The sequence below is a fragment of the Equus przewalskii genome, chromosome 17, assembly GCF_037783145.1.
Source record: "Equus przewalskii isolate Varuska chromosome 17, EquPr2, whole genome shotgun sequence".
NCBI lineage: Eukaryota > Metazoa > Chordata > Mammalia > Perissodactyla > Equidae > Equus > Equus przewalskii.
The window spans coordinates 45,778,099-45,799,135 of NC_091847.1; the positions used below are offsets into that span (position 1 = coordinate 45,778,099).

Consider the following 21,037-nt stretch of genomic DNA (forward strand, 5'->3'; position numbering starts at 1 on the left):
CCAGTATTTCAAATACCAGCAGGGTCACCCATGGTGGACAGGTTTCAGGGGAACTTCCAGATTAAGCCAGACTAGGAAGAAGGACCTGGACGCCCACTTCTAAAAAAATTTGGCCATGAAAACCCTGTGTATAGGAGTGAAGCACTGTCTGATACAGAGCTGGAAGGTGAGAGGATGGTGCAGAAAGACCAGGCAGGCAGAGTTCCACTCTGCTATACACAGGGTTGCTAGGAGTCAGAGTCAACTCAAGGACAATAACAACAAATAATTCCTGCCAATTTGCACATCAACATTTATTTTTCCAGAAATAGATGAGATTTTTATGAATAAGGCAGGCAACATTTTTTCTCCATTTCTTAAGGATTCTCTGTGTTAGAAGGAAGTCCTCCTTATTCTCATGTTGGAGCAATATTCAGATGGTGCCATGGTGAGGAGCCAAATGACACCAAATGTCAGTCATCGATTAATAACTCTCAAATGCAACAGAACCTATGCTTCTTAACTCATGCTTATAGGCACATGTTCTAAGAAAGACTAAGTGTCTTTTTAAAGTCACAAAGTACTTTATCTTTAATTTCTAGTTAATAGATTATTTAAAGAATGACACATATTCTTCATCCACTGTCTACTAAAACATCAAACATTCATGAAAGAAGTCACTTACAACTTGAAGCAGAGACAGGTAACCAAGTCCAACATTGTCAAAGTTCACCTTCAGGTTTTTCCATCTCACATTTTGACTAACATTCATCAGTGCAAAACAGTCGGAACGATTTTGAACTTCATTTGTAAGAAACCGAGACCCATCTGTGGTGTTAACACACTGATAGAACTTGCCAGCAAACAAATTTACTCCCATGATGCTAAATATTAGCCAAAATATAAGACACACAAGTAGCACATTCATGATGGAAGGAATTGCACCGATGAGTGCATTCACGACCACCTAGTATTCAAAAGAAAGAAAAGAATGATGAGGATTAGTAAAAATGTTAAATGGGCAATATTAATAAAACACAATGCAGAATTAGAGAAATTAGAAAAGCCACCCTTAACTGTTTAATATATCAAGTCAAGCAACCAGCATGTCTTAACTGAATGCCTAGTCTATGCTCATCAGTATGCCAAGCAAGACAAAACAAGACGGGAGTCCTGTGATCAACAAACTTACAAAAATACGTGATGAATACACAGTGAAACTATGAGCAACAATACAAAACAAAATAACTAAGATAATATGACAGCTTAAATAAATAGAAAATAAATAAAAATAATAAACCAAAAACCTGATATATGTAAGGTGAAGTCGCAAAATCTGCATACTGTAGAAAAGAAAGAAATTTATAAATATAAATGCTAAAAAAATAAACAAAATGTATAAAGGTTCACAGGCCTAGAATTACCAGTGCTAAAATTCTCTCATATAGAGAAACTACTGGTGAGTATAAACTAGAGCTAGGATTGGGAGTCTTAGTGGTATGATCCCCTTAGATTTAACTGATTCTGCTGGTTGTATGATATGTGAATTCAGTTAAGACCTTGGGACCTCTGTTTCCTCATCTGCAAGATGAGAGCAATCTTTTCAAATTTGTTATTCTAACTCTAAAAATACATTATAAATAAGCCCTTGGCTAAATATACATAGTACTGGCCTCAGTTAAAACAAAAATGATGTTTATCTTTAATTCTCCCATTATTTCTGCTGCTCAGCATTTCCACTGTTATAGATCACCAGGGCCTCTTGCCACTCCAATTTTCCTGCATGGTGACTACCATGCATTTATCACTGTCCAGATTTTCTTAATTACTCCATCCTTCAAAACCTACCTGTCTTCTTACACGTCAGCTCTAGTCTGAATTTGAGTACAAATGTGTCAAAGACTAATCTGTTAAGTAAGAGCATTGTGCTCCCTATTTTTTGCAACGTATCAAGCAGGCTCTTAAGACATTTCCAAATGGTGAAACATTAAGGATCCAACTACTTTTGAGATTGTCTAGAGTAAAGGTTGGCAAATATTTTCTTAAATATTTTTAGGTTTGGAGGGTTATATAATCTCTGTTGCAAATATTCAATTCTACCACTGTAGCAATAGATCATACATAAACAAATGGGCGTGGCTGAGATCCAGTGAAACCCTTTACACAACAGGCAGCCAGCCTGTCGGCTTTGGTTTCTTGACCCCTGGTCCAGAGCAATAGTTATTACTCTGGGGTCCATGGACCTGTAGGGGTTCCATGCGGGCATGAAATTAAATGGAAAACATTATGGGTATGATTTCCTTATGGAGAGATGATTCAAACATTCATGAGATTCTTACAACCTACATGACACTAAAAGAGTGAGGAAGAACAGGATTAGAGAATAAGGTTCAAAGTGGCCAACTCTTGTTCAAGCCTACTTTTTCATCCTCATTTCCTGCTAACCTCCCTACTGTCTTATCACCTAGGCCCACTGATTCTTCTAGTCATTGCTCAAAAACATCTTGTATACTCAACTCTGTGCTTCTCTAACATGTTGCATCTCTGCCTAAAATGACTACCCGCCTGTGATTTGGGGCCCACTCTTTCATCAAGGCTTCAATGTTACTTCCTTGTGAACCCTTCCCAGACTTCTCCAGGCAGCCACTCCCACTTCTATGTTCTTGTAGCACTGTGTGTTTACTGTTTTATAGCAGATGTCACAGAATAACTACTGTTCCACTGTCTGTCTCTCCATGATCATTGTCCCTACTCAGTCTTGGGGGACTGGGGTCCATGTGGGAAAGTCAATAAGCTGAAGTGCCTCAAGGCTCAAAGGAAGTGAACTACAAAATACCTCAAATCATTATTTCATTATTTGACCACCTGACACAGGCAAGCCCTTGATGACTTGTATATGAGAGATGTTGTCAGCACTAATAGTGTCCCCTTCACTTGACTTTCCTAGCATAGGGAAGATTTTTATTTAAGAAGGGAAAAGATCATTACCTAATAATATTATATAAAGGAGGCATTCCTGGAATTGATTCACTCTTTGTTAAACAATATGCACTGAAATACTGTGTATATATGCACATGTATACACATTTATATACATAGGCAGTCCAATATATGTATATATGTACATATATGTACATGCATGTAAATATAAATAGTCCATAATTTCTACATACCCATTTTTTCATATTTTATACTTCATTTAAAAACCAAGAATATTGTATTAGAAAGCTTAGTATTTTCTTACCCTCATTCCTTCAAATCTAGATAAAGCTCTTAGAGGTCTTAACGCTCTCAGTGTTCGGAGGGATTTAATGGGGCCAAGGTCTGAGTAGCCAAGAGTGTTTGCGACTAAAGTCACCAGAGAAACCTAGAAAAAAAAATTTTATTAATCATTTTAATGAAATAATAAAGCATAAAGAAGAAAAGTCAATTTCAAAGGTCACTAAGAGCAGCTCAAGAAGAACAATATGATTTTATATATCAAGTTATCTAGTCATTGCCTAAAAAATGGGTAAGATGGATACTTTTGTAAGGAAATAGATTTAAAGGAAGGTTAATCAAAATAAGACGAAATAATAGAGGGAAGTTAGGTTATTCCTTATATCTGAATAAGAATCACACGTGATTTTCACACTTTTGTAGCCAATGCTATGTACATGCTTATTAATTCTGAACATTTAATTAGAGAAACTATCAAAATTTCAATTGAAATAAAACCCACGGCATAACAAAGTGTGTGACTATGAAGCTAAGTCGTAGGAGTGTGGCATTAACTCAACCAAATCTAAATCCTAGTACAAACCTTATTCAAAAGCATTTTGGAGACTCATGATTTTGAGATGGGGCTAATTCCCCACAAGACTGCTCTGCCTTATGATTTCTCAGAATTGGCAGCAAAGATCTACCTAGTAGTGATTAGTGGGAGAAAATCTCAACTGTATTGAAGAGAGCATGAGAACCTCTAGGTGGTCTCACTGGCTTCACATCCACACAGACATCCAGAACTTCATCATGTTAGCCAGACCCACCACCACCACCACACCAGGACCCAATAGAAATTTGTGTGCTTATCACAAATGATCTCAGAAAAAGGAACACAGACAGAAATAAAATCAATACACATTTTGGTAATAGAGCAATATGCTCCTCAATGACCTTAGATCTGGATCTGGAAATGCATTCAGCCTCTGAATAAGTTCTATCTAAACTATCCATTTCTTTTACACTGTGTGTAGAAGGAGGCAACATCTAAGAACAATGTCGGGAACGCAGCTCTTCCTTATGAATTAAGTATTGACTAAAAGATTCAAGTTTTCCAGGGAAAGGTTGGGACACCCAAGAGTCTACTTCCTTATATTGACCTACTGACAGAGTAGGAAAATTCATTGCTCACAAGTTCACTGCTGCTGCTGTTGGGACAAGTAACCTGATTTATGAATCGGGATGTGTTGTAGGGTTTTGTTCTCATGTAGTTACTTCCGAATGTCGCACAAAATGTAACATTCTTTTTAGTCCTCATGCTATATATCCAGCAGAACTAATTGTCCCTCATATCATTCTTAATTTTAGCCAGTCATTCAGGTCCCTTATTTTCCACTTAAGTACAGTTAAAAAATTAAGTATGCTTTTTAGTCAGAATAACAAGTGTTCCTTTTTTATTAGAAAAAAATAAAGTTTTAAAATGTCTATTATAATTTGAATAGCCCCCTAAGGAAACAGTAGACGTGATCTCCAAACCATTGTTAGGTGTCATGATACTGAATATAATAGAAGCATATGATTGAGTAAACCACAGCATAGTCTGTAACTGAGAATATACAGGCATATACATACATTTATCTATCTCTGCAAGCATATGTATATGCACGATCTATGTCCATACTGATGAATAATGCTCAATCAAGTAAGTTTCAAATATCAAGAAGCCTGAAGAAATCAAAGTCCATCCTCTGAATACCACATCAGATCACTGATTCTGAAACCTGAATACACACCAGAACACTGGAGGGCTTGTTACAGCAGTTTGTTGGGTCCCAACACCAGACTTTCTGATTCAGAAGATCTTGGGTGGGTTCTGAGAACTGTACCCCTAACAAGTTCCCACTTATATATTTACATATACCAAGATTTACTTACCTTTTTTCAAAATCTTAATATTTCAAATTGGAGCTATATACCTCCCTGAGTTCAGCATATTACATACTCCTAAAAATTGAGACTCACCAATTCAGATTTCCAAATCAAAATAATTTGTTATTAAACAGCCATGTCTCCTTCTTAACTTAAATTCAATTCTACTTGCAACTGTTTTTTTTACTCATTTTTTTTTTAAATCTTGAATTTATCTATTTTTTTTTTAAGATTTTATTTTTTCCTTTTTCACCCCAAAGTCCCTCAGTAGATAGCTGTATATTCTTTGTTGTGGGTTCTTCTAGTTGTGGCATGTGGGACGCTGCCTCAGCGTGGTTTGATGAGCAGTGCCGTGTCCGCGCCCAGGATTCGAACCAATGAAACATTGGGCCGCCTGCAGCGGAGTGGGCGAACTTAACCACTCGGCCACGGGGCCAGCCCCTCTACTTGCAACTTTTATTTCTTAAGCTGATTGATGAAAACAACAACTCGTGATAATATTTTTAAATATTTTTGAATATCTTAAATATTTTATAAATTTAAAAAGTTCCAATCATATTTAAAGATTAAGAGAAAAGAAAAGAAATAACTACATTCTTCCTATTATTTCTTTTTATTTTGGTTAGCCTTTGTTTAAAACTATTATATTACCAAAGCATCCATCTTACCATTTATTTTTCTAGGCAGTAACTAGGTAATATATATAAAAAAGATGAATCAAAAAGCAATCAAACAATATGAAATTATTAATATTAGGTATCAAAAATTAGAGGTCTCATACAGACAACCTGAGAGAACATATGAAGTATAATGTATAGCTACATCTTGGGAAAGAGTTTTTTTTGCAAACCACCTATATAGAAAACAAATATGTTTTTTTTGGTAATGTTTTATATATTGACCTGTTAAAAAAGAGTTTACTGAGCTTTAGATAACAGTTGCAAAATCGAACTTTTGAGTAGATATGATTAGTTTGGGTTCAATTGTGCAGTCAGATTTTGCTTTTCATAGTTACTTTGATATAATTGTAATTTTGATACCTATGAATGATACTGTATTAACTTCTCTTTTCTGAAAAGCTTGATGATGCACTCTTGGTTAAATATTTAGAGCGCTTGTTGGTACTATAAAAATGTGCACGTTGCCCTCTAATTGCAGACATTAGATGGAAAACAAATCTCTAAAAACTATGACTGATTATAGGATGTTCTTGCCCTGCCCACAAAGATAAGATTTTCTAAAATCTAGGGGAATTTTTAAGAAAATGAAGAACATAAATCATTCTGAGAAAAATATAATTGGGAGACTGAGGTCATGGATTAATTTAAGAAAGCCTTTTAAAATAATATAAAACATCATACAAAATAATTATTATATGCAATATATTATTAAATTGCATGATAAAAATATAGTATTTTATTATTATATAATAAAAATAATAAAATGGAGTATGCTAAATAAGAATGAATTGATAATAATGGGTGTGGTACCATTAATTTCTATATGAGATGCCTTGATATCACAAGCTGTTTTAGGATTCTCTTTCCTGACTATTTCAATAAGATGCCTAAAAAATATTTTTCCTTTGTCAAAAATAATGCATAAACTGAAGCATTCTTATGTATTTTCCATCATCCAAGTATTCCCCAGTTCTCTGATTTACTACTTGAAATTATTAATACCTATTTCTCTGCTCCACTGCCACTCTAGAGATGAAGCGTAAATTAGATGTTTGAAACGGGGACAAGAGTTGTGACTCATTTTGGTTTTACCTATCACTGTGACTGAGATAAACATTTTGAAATTTCATGTCTTTCCTTATCCCTAACACAGAGTTATTTAGCTTCAGCCCTCTCATTTTTACATAACTTTCAGCTAACATGTCAAGCAACTTGATATACCCTTTTATTTTCTAAATTTACATTGCATCTTTTTTCCTAAATTTTTTTTATTTCCTAAATTTTTTTCATCTTTTATTTTCTAAATTTATATTGCAAAAAACCCAGTATTTTATCTTTTTAATCTGTGCCTCTGCCTTTTTCCATTCCCACCCCCCCCCCACCTCCTAGTTTTTTATTTTGTTCTTATTTCCAACAGGAATGCTATTCAAATTATATATAAATCACATCTTTTCTGATTGCAGAAAACACATACAAGAGTAAATAATGAATATTACAATGATACCGAAAAAAATTTACATTTGTTGAAGAATTTCTCTTTTAATTTTCCACACAGATATATTTCAACTGACTGCATTAATAGTTCTAAAAACATAAACCTATAGTCTGAAAGTACAGAAAGCTAACCAAATTTTAAATATGATGATACACAACAGTAGTGAAGGTTTTTCAGAACACTAATTTGTAAGAATTTTCAAGTTTACTTAAAGTACCTACATCAACAATTAAGAAATCCAGCCAACACCAAGCATTGGTGAAATATGTTTTATAACCATATGCCACCCATTTTAGAAGCATTTCCAGAATGAAGACGTAAGTGAATATCTTGTCAGCATACTCCAGGATAATCTTAATGTTCTTTTTCTTTTCAATATATATATCTTCAAAAGCCTGTGAAAATAATTTTCAAATTTCAATTCATGTACAACTTAAAGCTTATGATTCATGACGAAGCAGGAAATACAAGTCAGATAGAGAAACCACTAAAATATAGTACTGTTATGGGTCAGCTGACTTTATTCTGGCTTACAGCTAGTGTGTAATGCTTATTTCTAGCCTTCTCTAGTGACCTCAGCAGTGACCAGTGGTCACCAGAGATCAAGAGAAAGAGGGTGCAAAAGAATGAAATTATTTACAATCCTCTAAAAGAACCATAATCTCTGACAAGGCAGGAATTTCCACTCATGTGACTCTCCTTTTATCCCCCTTCAAATTTAGATGAGTCCTAATAATTTAAGACATGATTCCAGGGGCAGCTTCTGAGTTTTGCTCACCCTGCACTCTCCTTCCACTGAGCAGTAGGATTTGGAGCCTCTCCTTCAGCTCTCATATGCTTGTGCATTCCCAGTGCTTAGCTGTCAAGACCACGGCAGGATGCAAGGGATGGTTTGCTAAACGAATGAGTGTCATAGCTTAATAGGGCTAGAGAATACAGAGGATGGTTTCTTCCTTTGAATCTTGTACCAATATTTTATCATTCATTAAGAGCTTCAGCTCTACAAATCATTGTTATTCACTCCACAAATGTGGCACCTTTTAATACTCTCCAAGAACTTTTAGTAAGTGACAGACGATAATACTGTGGTCATAGATACAAGCTCCTTGGGACATAATTGAAATGGACTTTAAAAATTGAGCTCATGGGGCCAACCTGGTGGCACAGCAGTTAAGTTTGCACATTCCGCTTCAGTAGACTGAAGTTCACTGGTTCAGATCCCTGATGCGGACCTACACACCACTTGCCAGGCCATGTTGTGACAGGAATCCCATGTATAAAGTAGAGGAAGATGGGCACGGATGTTAGCTCAGGGCCAATCTTCCTTAGCCAAAAAAAACCCAAAAACAAAAGGAGGATTGGTAGTGGATGTTAGCTCAGGGCTAATCTTCCTCAAAATAAATAAATAAAATTTTTTTAAAAACTAAAAAAAAACCCTAAAAAACAAATTGAGCTCACTGAAGACATTGAAAATGATTGCTGACATAAAGAGGTCTAAAATATTAGAATTTTCTCTTTCAAGCTTGAACAATATTCACCATGTTGGAGAATATCCTAAGTGGGTACCATTATACTACTTGTCCATAGTCATGGGCCTGTGCCATTCTTATTCTTCTTATTTCAAGTTCCTCTATCAAAATTTTACAAATGATCCTTAGCACGTTTTGCAAACTGTTGGTATCAATATTGAAGAACATAGAGAAGTTGGAGCAAAGAGAATGGACAGATCTATTAAGATGCTAAAAGAAGGTTCCAGAAGCTGGCAAAAGTTCTGAAAGTCAATGGAACTGAACTGTGCAGGAACTGAAGTCCTGCCTTCATGACTTTGTTGTTTCCCCTTTCCACGTTCTGGAGCAATTAGTCAAGCTGCCTCAACAGAAACTCTGGCAATGCCTCAGTCCTTGCACTGCAAAGACAAGGAAGGGACTTGATCACAAAGAAGGGTGCCGTTCCCAGAACTGAGCTGCAGAGAAGGACCAACCACAAGTCTTGATGCTGAGAACCAAATATTCTGCCTGAGTACACCTTGCCCTGACTAGTCCCAGAGCCTGAAACAGGATTCATCTGCAGGGCTCCCACCTTCGAGGACTAATGTTGTAAATGTGGGAGCAAGGCGGCATTATGTGAGTTCACCTTGATTTGGGGCATAGGCTTTACTGTTACTCATTTCAGTTACCACTCCTTTGTTTCTACCTGGAGTGCACTCCCCTTTCTGAGGAGCCACAATACAGTGAAAAGATATGTTGGCTTTGACTTTAGACTTCAGCCATTGCAGCTCTGTCATTTACTAGTTTTGGGACATTAGGCAACTTTTCAAATTCTTTACCCAGCTTCCTCATTGGTAAAACAAGCAAAATAGCATAATCTCACAGGATTGTTTGAAAATTAAAGGAGAAAAATCTATATAAACATCTTGAAACACAATAAATATGTACTAAATTAGAGCTATTACATTATTTATTTTATTATTAATTAAGGTATTATTAACTAATTACAGTACTTTTAAAATCTACCTCAATTAGCAAACTCCCTGAGTAAAAACACCAGTTTCTTGAAATACCTTTTCCTTTTCTTCCTCATATGATTCATCTGAATTTCAGTTTTGAGAGTGCCCCTCCCCCAACACGTCATCTTTCTTTTTAGACATTTTCAACAAGAGATTACTCTAAACTTTTCTTAATTTTTTGTGATCTTTTTTCTGAAAGTCTCAGTCACATATGTGACCCAGCATGACTCATCAACTTCCTTAGTAATAATATTAGGAATACAAGATAATGTAGACACGGTCAAGAGTCCTACTTGCATTCCACCAGATAAGTAGAGTGGACTTTTTGTTATTGCAGCTTCTGTTTTTGCGAGAGGAGATTTGTTAGGGGAGGCAATCCACTGTGGGCCCTCGGCACCCCTGCCTGTTGTTGTCTAAGCATGCCAAGAATGCAACGCCCTGACTGCTCATTTCTCAGGGCTGTTTTTGCACAAGCAACCTTGAGGGCTGAGGTGGTCTTCTAGGACAAAGAGCAAGGTTGCTTGCTGCTTGCTATAAAAGGACGGGTTCCCTAAGCTCAGTGTTCCTCAGCTGTGAGGTTAACTTGCTGTGTGTGAAACGTTTATTTAAGTCCCTACTACGGCCCCATCTGACGTGAGGACCAGGGGAACCAATGTAAATATGCTGAAGTTTGCGCTGCTTTCTATACCATGAGTAATAAAGTCCTTTGTCTCTGACTTGGAAGTCTCATATCTTCTACCCACATCCATGAAACAGTTAATTTATTATAAGTAGAGTAAAATTAAATTCCAGTTCCATGAAGACTGTCTATGAGACAATATATAAAGTTCTTGAGTATTCTGTTTTTAGTATAATGGAATTTCCAGTGGTATCTCTACTTGGAATTGACCCATCTTTTTTGAGTGTCAGCAGGAAATTAAAACAAGTAAGAAAAGCCTCAGGGAGCTTGTAATTCTCCCAGATCTCTTTCAAAGAAGGTTTGGAATATGTACTTGTCCCATTTCACCCTAAACTATAGTCTATTTTCCCTTATAATAATATGCAAGATTCTTCATAAGCTCACATTGCCTATCTTTGTCACAGTATCTCTGGCCACCACCCTCCTCTCTGTATTTGCTCTTCCTTCCATGACGCTTTCTACAGTTTGGCAACTTTTAATTTCCTGAATATCTAATACTGTTTTGTACTTCATTCCCCTCAGCCCACCTTCCTGCCTGGAAAATTCCTATTTATCTTTCTAGATCTTGCAAAACATCAGCAAACTTTCTGAAATCCCAAGCAGACAACTGTTCTCTCTCCAGAGCTTAATCATGTATATATTTCACTTACAAACACCTCCCAGTTCTGTAATCCCCTGTGCCTCTCTCTTCCACAATGCCCTCTGAGGTCCTTGAGAAAAGTACCTGGATCTTCTCCATCTTTGCATTCAGGGCAGCAAGGATAATCCCTGGCATATAGTAGTGATCCATAAATATTTACTGAGCTAAACTAAAATTTTGTCCTTGGTACTAACCACAGGGATGAATTCTTAGGTGAAACAATTTACCATGATATTTTTATCTTCCAACTCATTTATTAAAAATACAATCAATTTAATGCATTGGGTGTCAGATCACTTACCAAAGCACCACTGCTGAGCAGGATCATGAGAACAATGAAGCTCTCAAACCAACTGTGTTCAACGATCCTATAGCAGGTTTTCCTGATGTTCCACCAGATTTTTCCTTTCTCTGATTCTATGTTAACGTGGCAGCATGGGAACCTCTGTACACAACCTGGCAAAAAACATGCATGTAAAATCTTCATACTCAGGATAAATAAAATATTTAAAATACATTATTTAATACAAAGTGCTCCCTATGACAGTTCCTCAACCAAATAATTTCTAACACTTACCCCTGAAGCTGCAAATAGATTCAACTTGGATGCCATCTCCTCTCCTCTTCTCTCTCCATGGTGTCTTCTTAATACTTGTCAGTAATTTCTAACTTAGAATGTATTCTTATTTTCTGTACTTCTCTGATTTCTCATCAATTTCCTCTACAGTGTTTAAATCACTTAGTATTTTTTATTGTTGAAATCCTAATACAATCCTAATCCTGACACACAATAAGCACTAAATAATTACTTGATGAATGAATGAACTAAAATCTCACGACAAAAATGCACTTCAGGGCCCTCTTTGTTGAAAGAGAAACCTTCCTTAATGTGGATCTAGCCTACAATCTGATGCTGCTTCAACTCCTCTATAAAAAACCCTTTGAGAAACACCATTCTAAGTAATATTAAGAAAATTAGTTGAAGGTCCCATAATCAAGTTCAAAAGAAACAGATCCTGATTAGAAGATGCAGATGAAACTGTTTCAAGTAGCTAAGTTAAAAAGAAATCTGACTTTGGAATCCTAGATGTAAAACCTACTGCTATAACAAATTGAGGAACATCTTATTTAATTTCTTTTTAGGTATATTCATTCACGTTTCCATCAAACATTTATTATCTTCTTTGTACTCAGCTGTGTACATAGTTTCTTCTTCTTGGGGATCTATTTTTGGTTTTGGTTAGGCAGTTAGATATAGAGATAAATGACTATAACTGGATAAGGCAACTAAAATGACAGATATGCAGGGGTTATTTTGGTAGATGGAAGAAGGCCACCTAACATGGCTTGTTTGTTGAGAAGGTGAGGTCCAAGGAGACCTTCTGGAAGAGGTCCACGGATACTTTCTGGAAGACAATTCTGAATTGAATCAAAGTACTAGACAACAAGAGTTTAGGTGGAATTCCAGGCCAAGAGGTAGCAAAATGTATTGTCCATAGGAATTACAAGCAGTTCAGAACTGTGATGAAAGTAAAGTGTACACAAGAGGTATGGCTGAGAGATAAGGCTAGAGAAATTGGTCAGATTGTGGAAAGCATTTTCTTCACCTTAAAGAGCTTGCTCTATGACCTCTAGACATAGAGGACTAAGTGAAGGGTTGTAAGCAGAGAATGATACAGGCAGATTGCAATTTAATAGACGTCTCCAACACTTGTGTGGAGGCTAAGATGGAAGAAGAGGAAAAGGAGGGGTGTGGGGAAAGAAAGACCCAGAGCCAGAAAACCATTTAGGGTTCTGGTTCGGTATCCCTAACAAGGATAGCTTAGGGCAACTCTAGTTAGGAACCAGAGCAATAACAGACTCAAGATATATATGGCAGGGAAAATCAGCAGGATTTGTGACCGACTGGATATGGGATGTAAGAGAAAGAGAGGAGTCCAGGACAATTGGGTGGGTGTCAGCAATGACATGAAGACCACAGGAGCAGGAGTTATTTGGAAGGGAACAAGTTTGAGATGCCAGTGAAACTTCTAAATACAGATATCCTGTAGGTATTTGCAGGTGTAAATCTTAAGCTCTGGGGACAAGTCTGGGCTAGAAAAGAATATGTAGAAATCTTTAGCATAGATGTGTCCCCTGAGATCAGGACAGTTATTAAAGTCACACGACAAAAGTATTTAGGGTGAGGAGAGCAAAGAGTCAAGTCTGGAACATTCTAGAACAGCAATATTAAGGGACAGAATCCAGTAGTATGCTGCAGCCAGCTCATACTGGCTCTTAACTACCAGTTAAATTGCCAGGAAATTTTGCTAGCCTGTTTTTAAATGCAGCCATGATCAAAAATTAAATTGTACAAACTTAAAACCACAATTTACTTTAAAAAAAGTTAAAAATAATAAAAACTCTCTAATCACTTTACTATTATGTATGCTCTTCTGTATATTTATATGTTCTGAATGGTGGAAAAATGTAATTGGGCTGCTGTGCATCTCTTCCCAACTCCACAGTCAGCAATGTCACGTCAGTAGTTTGACATCTGCCATGGTGGGAATCTTTACATTACAAAAGTCATCAAGTGCTATAAATCAGGGCTTGCTGATTTTCCAGAGTAGACTTAAGAAAGTGATGGAGGAAATGTTAATAAAACAGTAAAAGTTTGTAGCCATTACACTGTGAATGGCACAAAAAGTTGAGGAAATAATCTTTCATTATTCAGATTCTATTATCTGATTCAGCAAAGATTTGCTCACATCACTGAGGAATGAATTAAATTCTGACATGTAGTTTCTTTGTTTCCTTTCACCTTACTGATCAACAGAAATGAAAACACCAACCAACCTTCACGTTAAAACTATATTTGTTCATCAATTGCAATCATTAGGTATCTATAAAACAAAAATTTTGGCAAAATTCAACAAAAGCCTTCTGTGAGAATCAGTTAGCTATATGGAATGTACGATAAAGAATGTGGTTTATAGTATTATTTGTAAATTGGGCACCATATATCCTTTATATCATTAAAATTTATAATAAGCTGATATATGTATGTATGTATACTTTCTTTTTCTTTGAGAACTGGTTATTAAACATTTACCTGCACACCAGTGGGACAGGTGGAAGAAGAGAAAACCTTGAAGGAGAAGGAGACAGAGTCGGAGTGGGAGAGATGTACAAAGGCTGCAGTAAAAGAGAAGTCAGAGAGTAAAAGGTTTCCTGAAAGACTGGTGAACAGAGCTGTAACCAAGAGAGGCTAGAAAGGTAATGGCTGAAAATTTTAAAAATTAAATTAAAAAATTTAAAGTTGATTAAAATATAAACAGAATTACTATGAAGAAAAGGAAGAATTTAAAAAGAGGAACTACAGTTAATTCCTCTGTTAAAAATTTTTAGATGAAAAATGTCATTTGGAGGGAAGGTAGGAGGTTGGAAAGCCCTTTTTAGATATTTGTTTCAGAAGTTTGTAAGTTAGGCACTTTAAAAAATCATTTCCTGGGGCCGGCCCCATGGCCAGGTGGTTAAGTTCGAATGCTCCATTTCAGTAGCCCGGGGTTCAGAGGTTCAGATCCTGGGTGTGGACCTACACACCGCTCATCAAGCCATGCTGTGGTGGCATCCCACATAGAAGAACTAGAATGACTTACAACTAGGATTTACAACTATGTACTGGGGCTTTGGGGAGAAAAAAGAAAAGAGGAAGATTGGCAACAGATTTAGTTCATGGCCAATCTTCCTTACCAAAAAAAGCATACCTTAAAAAAAAAAAGACTGAAAAAAGAATAATTTCCTTTTCTAGAAAACAATATATTTCATAAACATATTGAGTATACCAAGTAATCACTTCAGATAATCATAAACTGTATGTCCTGAAACAACAAAACTAGAATTCTCTTGATGAACTACACTTTTTAGACAATGTCTTGTTCAGGCTACTTTCATGATTCTGAAGAGAAATTAGTTCATTGATCCAGTTAATAGGAGGATCTTAGCACTTTAATTTCCAGCTCTACAGAAAGATTGCAAGCTCTGTATTTTTCCCCCAAGTCTCTGATGGTTTTGCTTTCCTGTATATTTTATGTGTCACTATCCTTTCTCTCTGGAAGCTTCTAAGTTCCCAGCAGGCTAAAGCTGTGTCTGTTAGGATTTTCCTTCTGTTCACAATACTTCCCATAGTCATTACTATAGTCCTACATAGCTGTGGATAGTTGATTTAAATAAAACAGATGTAATGCCCCCAAAAAAGAGTTCTAAACTCTTCTAAGCTTTAGACACTATCTGAAAGTTTGCATCTCTGTGATTTCTAGAATTTACACAACGATTGGATGAAAACGGAAAAAAATCATGATGAATGGAAAATGTACACATGGCTTCACTTATTTAACGTTAATTATAATTAACATGATCTCAGATCGGACAGAATTTATCTTCATTGTATTTAAAATAATTACCTTACATCTCAAATGTATTTAGTAAAGAGAGAACATTTCACAAAATGATATGGAAAAATAATAAAAGTGTAGGGCCAAAAGTTGACTCCTAGATAATCTCTTTCAGGACAAAAGAAAACCTCAGAGACAGTGGAAACATTTAAGATGAATTTTTTTTTTTTATATTAGCTTCATGCTTGAGACTTTAGAATTTATCTCAAATTTAAAAACAAAGACCTCGTGCAGAACAGAATCTATCTGCCTTGAGTATAATGGCCAGAAGGGAGAGCTATCCCTTTGGTTAAGAAGATTTTATTATGTGGGATTTATTTCTGTCAGTGTTACAGTTGAAGAGATATATTATTCATTTTTGACTTTTCTCTTTCTTTCACACCCGACATCCAATCCATCTGCAAATCCTTTCAGCTTTAACTTCTGAATATACTCAGAATGTCATACTCCTGCCATCCCCAATGCTACTACGGTAGTCTAAGCTCCCCTCATCTCTCACCCGGATTACTGCAGGAACATCCAAGAAGTTTCCCAGCTTCTGCCCTTGCTATCCACCCTTACTATGAAGATGGCATGTTGTGAGAATTTAAATGAGATGCTTATAACATCCGTCGAAGCTCTTCTGGTCTGGCCTCTACTATGTCTCTGACCTCAGCTTTACCATCTTCCCACCTCTCAACTTGTTCTATTTATACTGGCTCCTTGATTTTCCTCAAATGTTGTGCATATCTCCACCTCTGGGCATGTGCCATCACTACTCTGCCTAAAATACTCTTCCTTCGTACATCTGCATGGCCCACTTCAATTTTCTTCAGGTCTCTGATCAAATGTTACCTTTTTAGAAAGGCCTTGTCTGACCACTTTATTTATATGATAGTAGGTTCCTACCCCTCAACCTTAGTATTCCCCTTTTCATTTTAGTTCTCCACAGCACGCATCACTTATCTGACCTATGAAATACTTATATATTTATTTGGGTAAGGGACATTGTTTTTTCACTGCTTTATCTGTCTCCAGTGCTCAGGCCTGGGCCTGGCATACAGAATACAGAAGGTGTTTAATAATTATTTGTTGATTGGATGAAACAATGATTAAGTGGTAAATGGTTGAAAAGCTCAGCAAAATTGGTTGCCCTCTTTAATTTATCTGGTGGAGCATCTTAGCCCAGACGTCCAGCGAGTCTGAAGTCTCCAGTGGAGCAGGGCTGCTCAAAGTGATGTGACTCAGAGATGTGTGATCCGTTCAGAGATTTTGTCTTTTAAAAAATCATTTATTTAACTTTTTATTGAGGTAGAACATACATAGAGTATGGTACACAAAATTTAAATATGTAGATTGATAGTCTCATGTAACACACACGTGGGTCAGGACATAACATTTCTAGCACCCAGAAAGCACCCGTATGCTCTTTCCTGGTCTGTACCTCCTAAAGGTAACTACTAGGCTGACTTCTATCTTTGTAGATTAATTTTTCCTATTCTTCTCTTTTTTCTCTAGCTTTATTGAAGTATGATTGACAATTAAAAATTGAACATATTGAAGCCATACAACTTCATGATTTAAGTATATATTGTGAAATAATCAACACAATCAAGCTAATTAACATAAGCCATCACCCCACATAGTTATGTTTCTTCTTTTTTTTTGTGGTAGAACATTTAGGATGTATCCTTTTAGCAAATTTCAAGTATATAATACAGTATCGTTAACTATAGTCACATTATTGTTCCTTAGATCTCCAGAACTTATTCATCTTGCATAACTGAAACTTTCACTCTCAGAAGATTTTCAACGGTCAATATCAAAGTTCATTTGAAAATGTGTTTCCATAATATCTCATATATTAAATGCAAATTATAAGTAATGAATAATCTCAAAGTAATCCTCTAAGTATTCTCATTGATATTTTGTAGGATTAAAATAACATTTGTAAAGTTTGATCACAGTAAGATAGCACGTACAGCCTGAAATAGCTTAGCATTAATACTTTCTGTAAAGGATTTAAGTTTTTCTAAAGACTTTTTCTGATTTGAAGCCATAATTTGTTTGATAAGTTCAACTTCTTTCTAGTTATCCTGGATTTTAAGTCAAGGTCATTCATAAAGTGAGTGAAAGAAATCTTGGTAGTATCTGTACAAATTTAAGTTTACATAGTGCTAATCAATTTAATTTCATCACGACGATGAAATACATGATAAAATTCTAAATATCTTTTAAACATAAACACTTCGAAAGCAAACTCCATGTGTCTTGCTAATGGTACTTAGTTCAGCAAACACAAAATTTCTATTAATTTGGTGTCATACTTGTTTGCTTCTCACATAAAATGAGATTTGGCTTGTATTGGAAGAAAATTCTTGCATCCATTGCAGTTTGCACATATCTTTATTTGCCAGTCATTTTGTTTACTGCACAACTGTTATAGGATTCTAGTCCAGAAAATCTTGGAGAACGAAAGCAAGTCAGTGATTTCTACAAAAAATACTGACGCTGAGGGTAAGTCCATGAGTAGATCATGAGTCCTTAGCATCGAGGCTATCATAGCTTCTATAGAGATGGTTAACAAAATACTTTAAAAACAATAAGGAAAGCAGAGGAGATGAAAGATAGGCACTGCGCTAATTAATTTATAAGTGTTATTTAATCTCAACCTCCCTATGATATGGGTGTTTTTGTTATATCCATTTCACAGCAGAGGCCTTTGGGATATAAGATTTGAAAATGTGCTCAAGATCTCAGAGAGTTCGCAGTAGGCCAATGAGAACTCCCGCTAATCAGGCTCCAAAGTTTGTGCTCTAAATTTCTGTCTTATACTGTCACCTGCTCTAGGTTTGTTTTTTTCCTTAGATGACACAATATTTGCTTAGAAAACACTACTTTCCTAGGTCAAGTTCAAAGTTACTACTTTGAATAAAACCCCTGAAAAATTCCAGGAGTAGTAAGAATCAGTGAGGCAGAGAGTGAAAAGGAATGAAGAGAAGTACTGTTGGAAAAGAATAGACTGAGGCCAAATGTAAAAGGCTTCACATGCCAAAGCAAGCACTTCCGCTTTTATCCTACCAAAGGTTCTCAAATTTTAGTGTGCATCAGAATCACCTGGAAGACTTGGGCCCTATCCCCACAGTTTCCGATCAACTTGTGGTTTCTGTGATCAACTTGTGGCTAGAAAGGAAGAGGTGAGGGCTGACTTAAAGTCTTTACCTTGAGAGGCGGGATAGATCATGATGTCACTAAGTGAGGTAAAGACCAGAGGAAGCTGCAGATTATATGGCGGGAAGCCCACTAAAGTTTGTTTCAAACTTACTAAACTTGAGATGTTTAATACAACAGGTAGATATGAGCAATGAGGAGTTGTAGGCAGATCCGGAACTCAAGACTGAAGTCGGGGTAAAGATAATGACTTAAGAGTCAATAACACAGAAATGGCTGTTCAAGCCATAGACATTAATAGAACCCCTTAAGGCCAGAGAATAAGAAAAGAAGATAAGCAAGGATCAAAATGTGGGGGAACGTTGTTACTGAAGGGATGCGCATAAAAACAGTCACTAAAAGAAAAAGGGGAGGAAACTTAGGACTCTCAGAGATGTAAAATAAGAAAGGTAGAGAGGTAGAGTGTGGCCTCTGAAACCAAGGGAAGGAAGAATTTTGAGAAAGACTGTGGCCACAGTATCAAATGATTTCCTTAAGAGTTAGTGAGTAGCTTCAACGTTTAATGTAAAGGATAACAGTACCATCTATCCAATAAGTTGTGTTCTAGTGGCTCCATGGAGCTGGGAACATGAATTAAGGATCTAAATGAGAAGTATGACCATCCTATAATAAGTAGAGTGCTTTACAGTATAACACACTGTCATTGCAAATTATCATTAGTAGAGTATGGTAAGTGTGGAAATTGAAGCGTAGAAAGCTCCAGTGACTTGCCTTTAGTCATAGAGCCTCGACTGAATCAGCATGGAATGGAGTCTTCCGACTTTTTACTAAACAATCCCTGGTAAGTATCAGGTTTTAAGACAAAAGCCAAAACACGAAAAACAGATGGTAAAGAAGGTCTCAATTGTTCTCTTACCATCTGTAAAACAGGCCTCTGGCTCATCTGAATTCACAGGTTCAGCCTCCGCTTCTTCTCCTTCTCCTGGCAGAGGGTTATCAACTGTGCTGCACTCAGAGGAACTCGATCGGTTCAGTCTCTAAAATGAAATTCACCAGCCCCCCAGAGAGTTCATTTAGGGATCATTCAAATCTTGCATTTAAGCCATATTTAATAATCAGAGTCATGCAAAGTGTTATGAAAAAATATTAACAGTATGATGGCCATAAAAAACATATAAACACACATTGAGGTCAGGAAACCTAACAATGCATCTATGCTTGATCTTTCTATCTACACATCCTGTGAAAAATAAATTTTATTATTTTTAGTATTCTAACAAGTAAGTATTTGGACAGAATTAGCATAAAGTAATATTTTTAAGTAAACTATAACATTTTCAAAGTATTGGCCACTTTTGTATTTTGTTTTATGTTTAATCTAAATTTGTATACACCAATAATTATGATTTTAGAACAACCAAGACCCTAATAGCAATAATATACAAGTGCCAAATTGCCAATACTTGGTAATTGACAGGTCATATCTGACAGTTGGCAGAAAAAGCTTGCTGATCCTTAAAATTTAAAAAAGGAAAGAAATCAGTGTAAGATGAAATCCAAACATACTTTTCCCATTATTTCTTGGATTTAAGAATATGTATCAGGATGATATAGATAGAAGGCCTTTCATCAAGACCAAAAAAGTCAAATATTGTATTGGAATCAAAATGCCAAAGACCACAGCAATTATCTCATCCAACACCACCCATATTAGTCATAAAATTTCAGGATATAGTAGAAAAGATCAGAAAGTATTATTTATAATGTCAAGAGATAGTGGCTACTAAAGTGAGAACCACATGCAAACTCTGAAACAAAGATTCAGTGAAATTAAACATGGCAAACTAACACATGAGAGGAATGAATTCATTGTCATTATGATCATATAACTGATCATAACACAAACAAGTTTTTCCCACCCAGAACTTTATGATCAAACATGATGTTTGATCACATACACATACACATACACATACACACATATACATACACAGAGATTTTTAGAAAAAATACATACAGCAATTGTAGCAAAACTCTGTCAAATTTTCCTAATACTGTTTTATAAGGGGTAGAGCAGGACATCAATGGAAGAGTTCATTTTTCATTCTCATTTGCTAAACGACATGTGAATATTGAAAACTACTAGTTATTACAGCACGCACTTCTCTTCTTAAGATCACAGCTTTACTTTTTTTTTTTAGAATATTTTAAATAAATGAAAGTGCTCAAAATGAAGAAATACTCATTTCAGTTAAATTGACTCTTCAATCTATTAATTTGCATTAATATCATAGGCCCAATATAAAATATTAGCTTTTAGACTTGGAAGCTAAAATTGTTCT

General features: G+C 35.9%; 1 protein-coding gene across 2 annotated transcripts in view; it reads right to left on the bottom strand.

The window, feature by feature from the left end:
- Positions 1-21,037, bottom strand: part of SCN9A (sodium voltage-gated channel alpha subunit 9) — a 175,295-nt gene that overhangs the window by 16,316 nt on the left and 137,942 nt on the right. For both annotated transcript variants that reach the window (XM_070581525.1, XM_070581526.1), the window contains 5 exons: positions 19,612-19,732; positions 11,411-11,565; positions 7,506-7,679; positions 3,224-3,346; positions 665-946 (listed from right to left, as the gene is read on the bottom strand). In XM_070581525.1, coding sequence (XP_070437626.1) covers positions 665-946; positions 3,224-3,346; positions 7,506-7,679; positions 11,411-11,565; positions 19,612-19,732 — 855 coding nt within the window. The remainder of the gene's footprint in view (positions 1-664; positions 947-3,223; positions 3,347-7,505; positions 7,680-11,410; positions 11,566-19,611; positions 19,733-21,037) is intronic.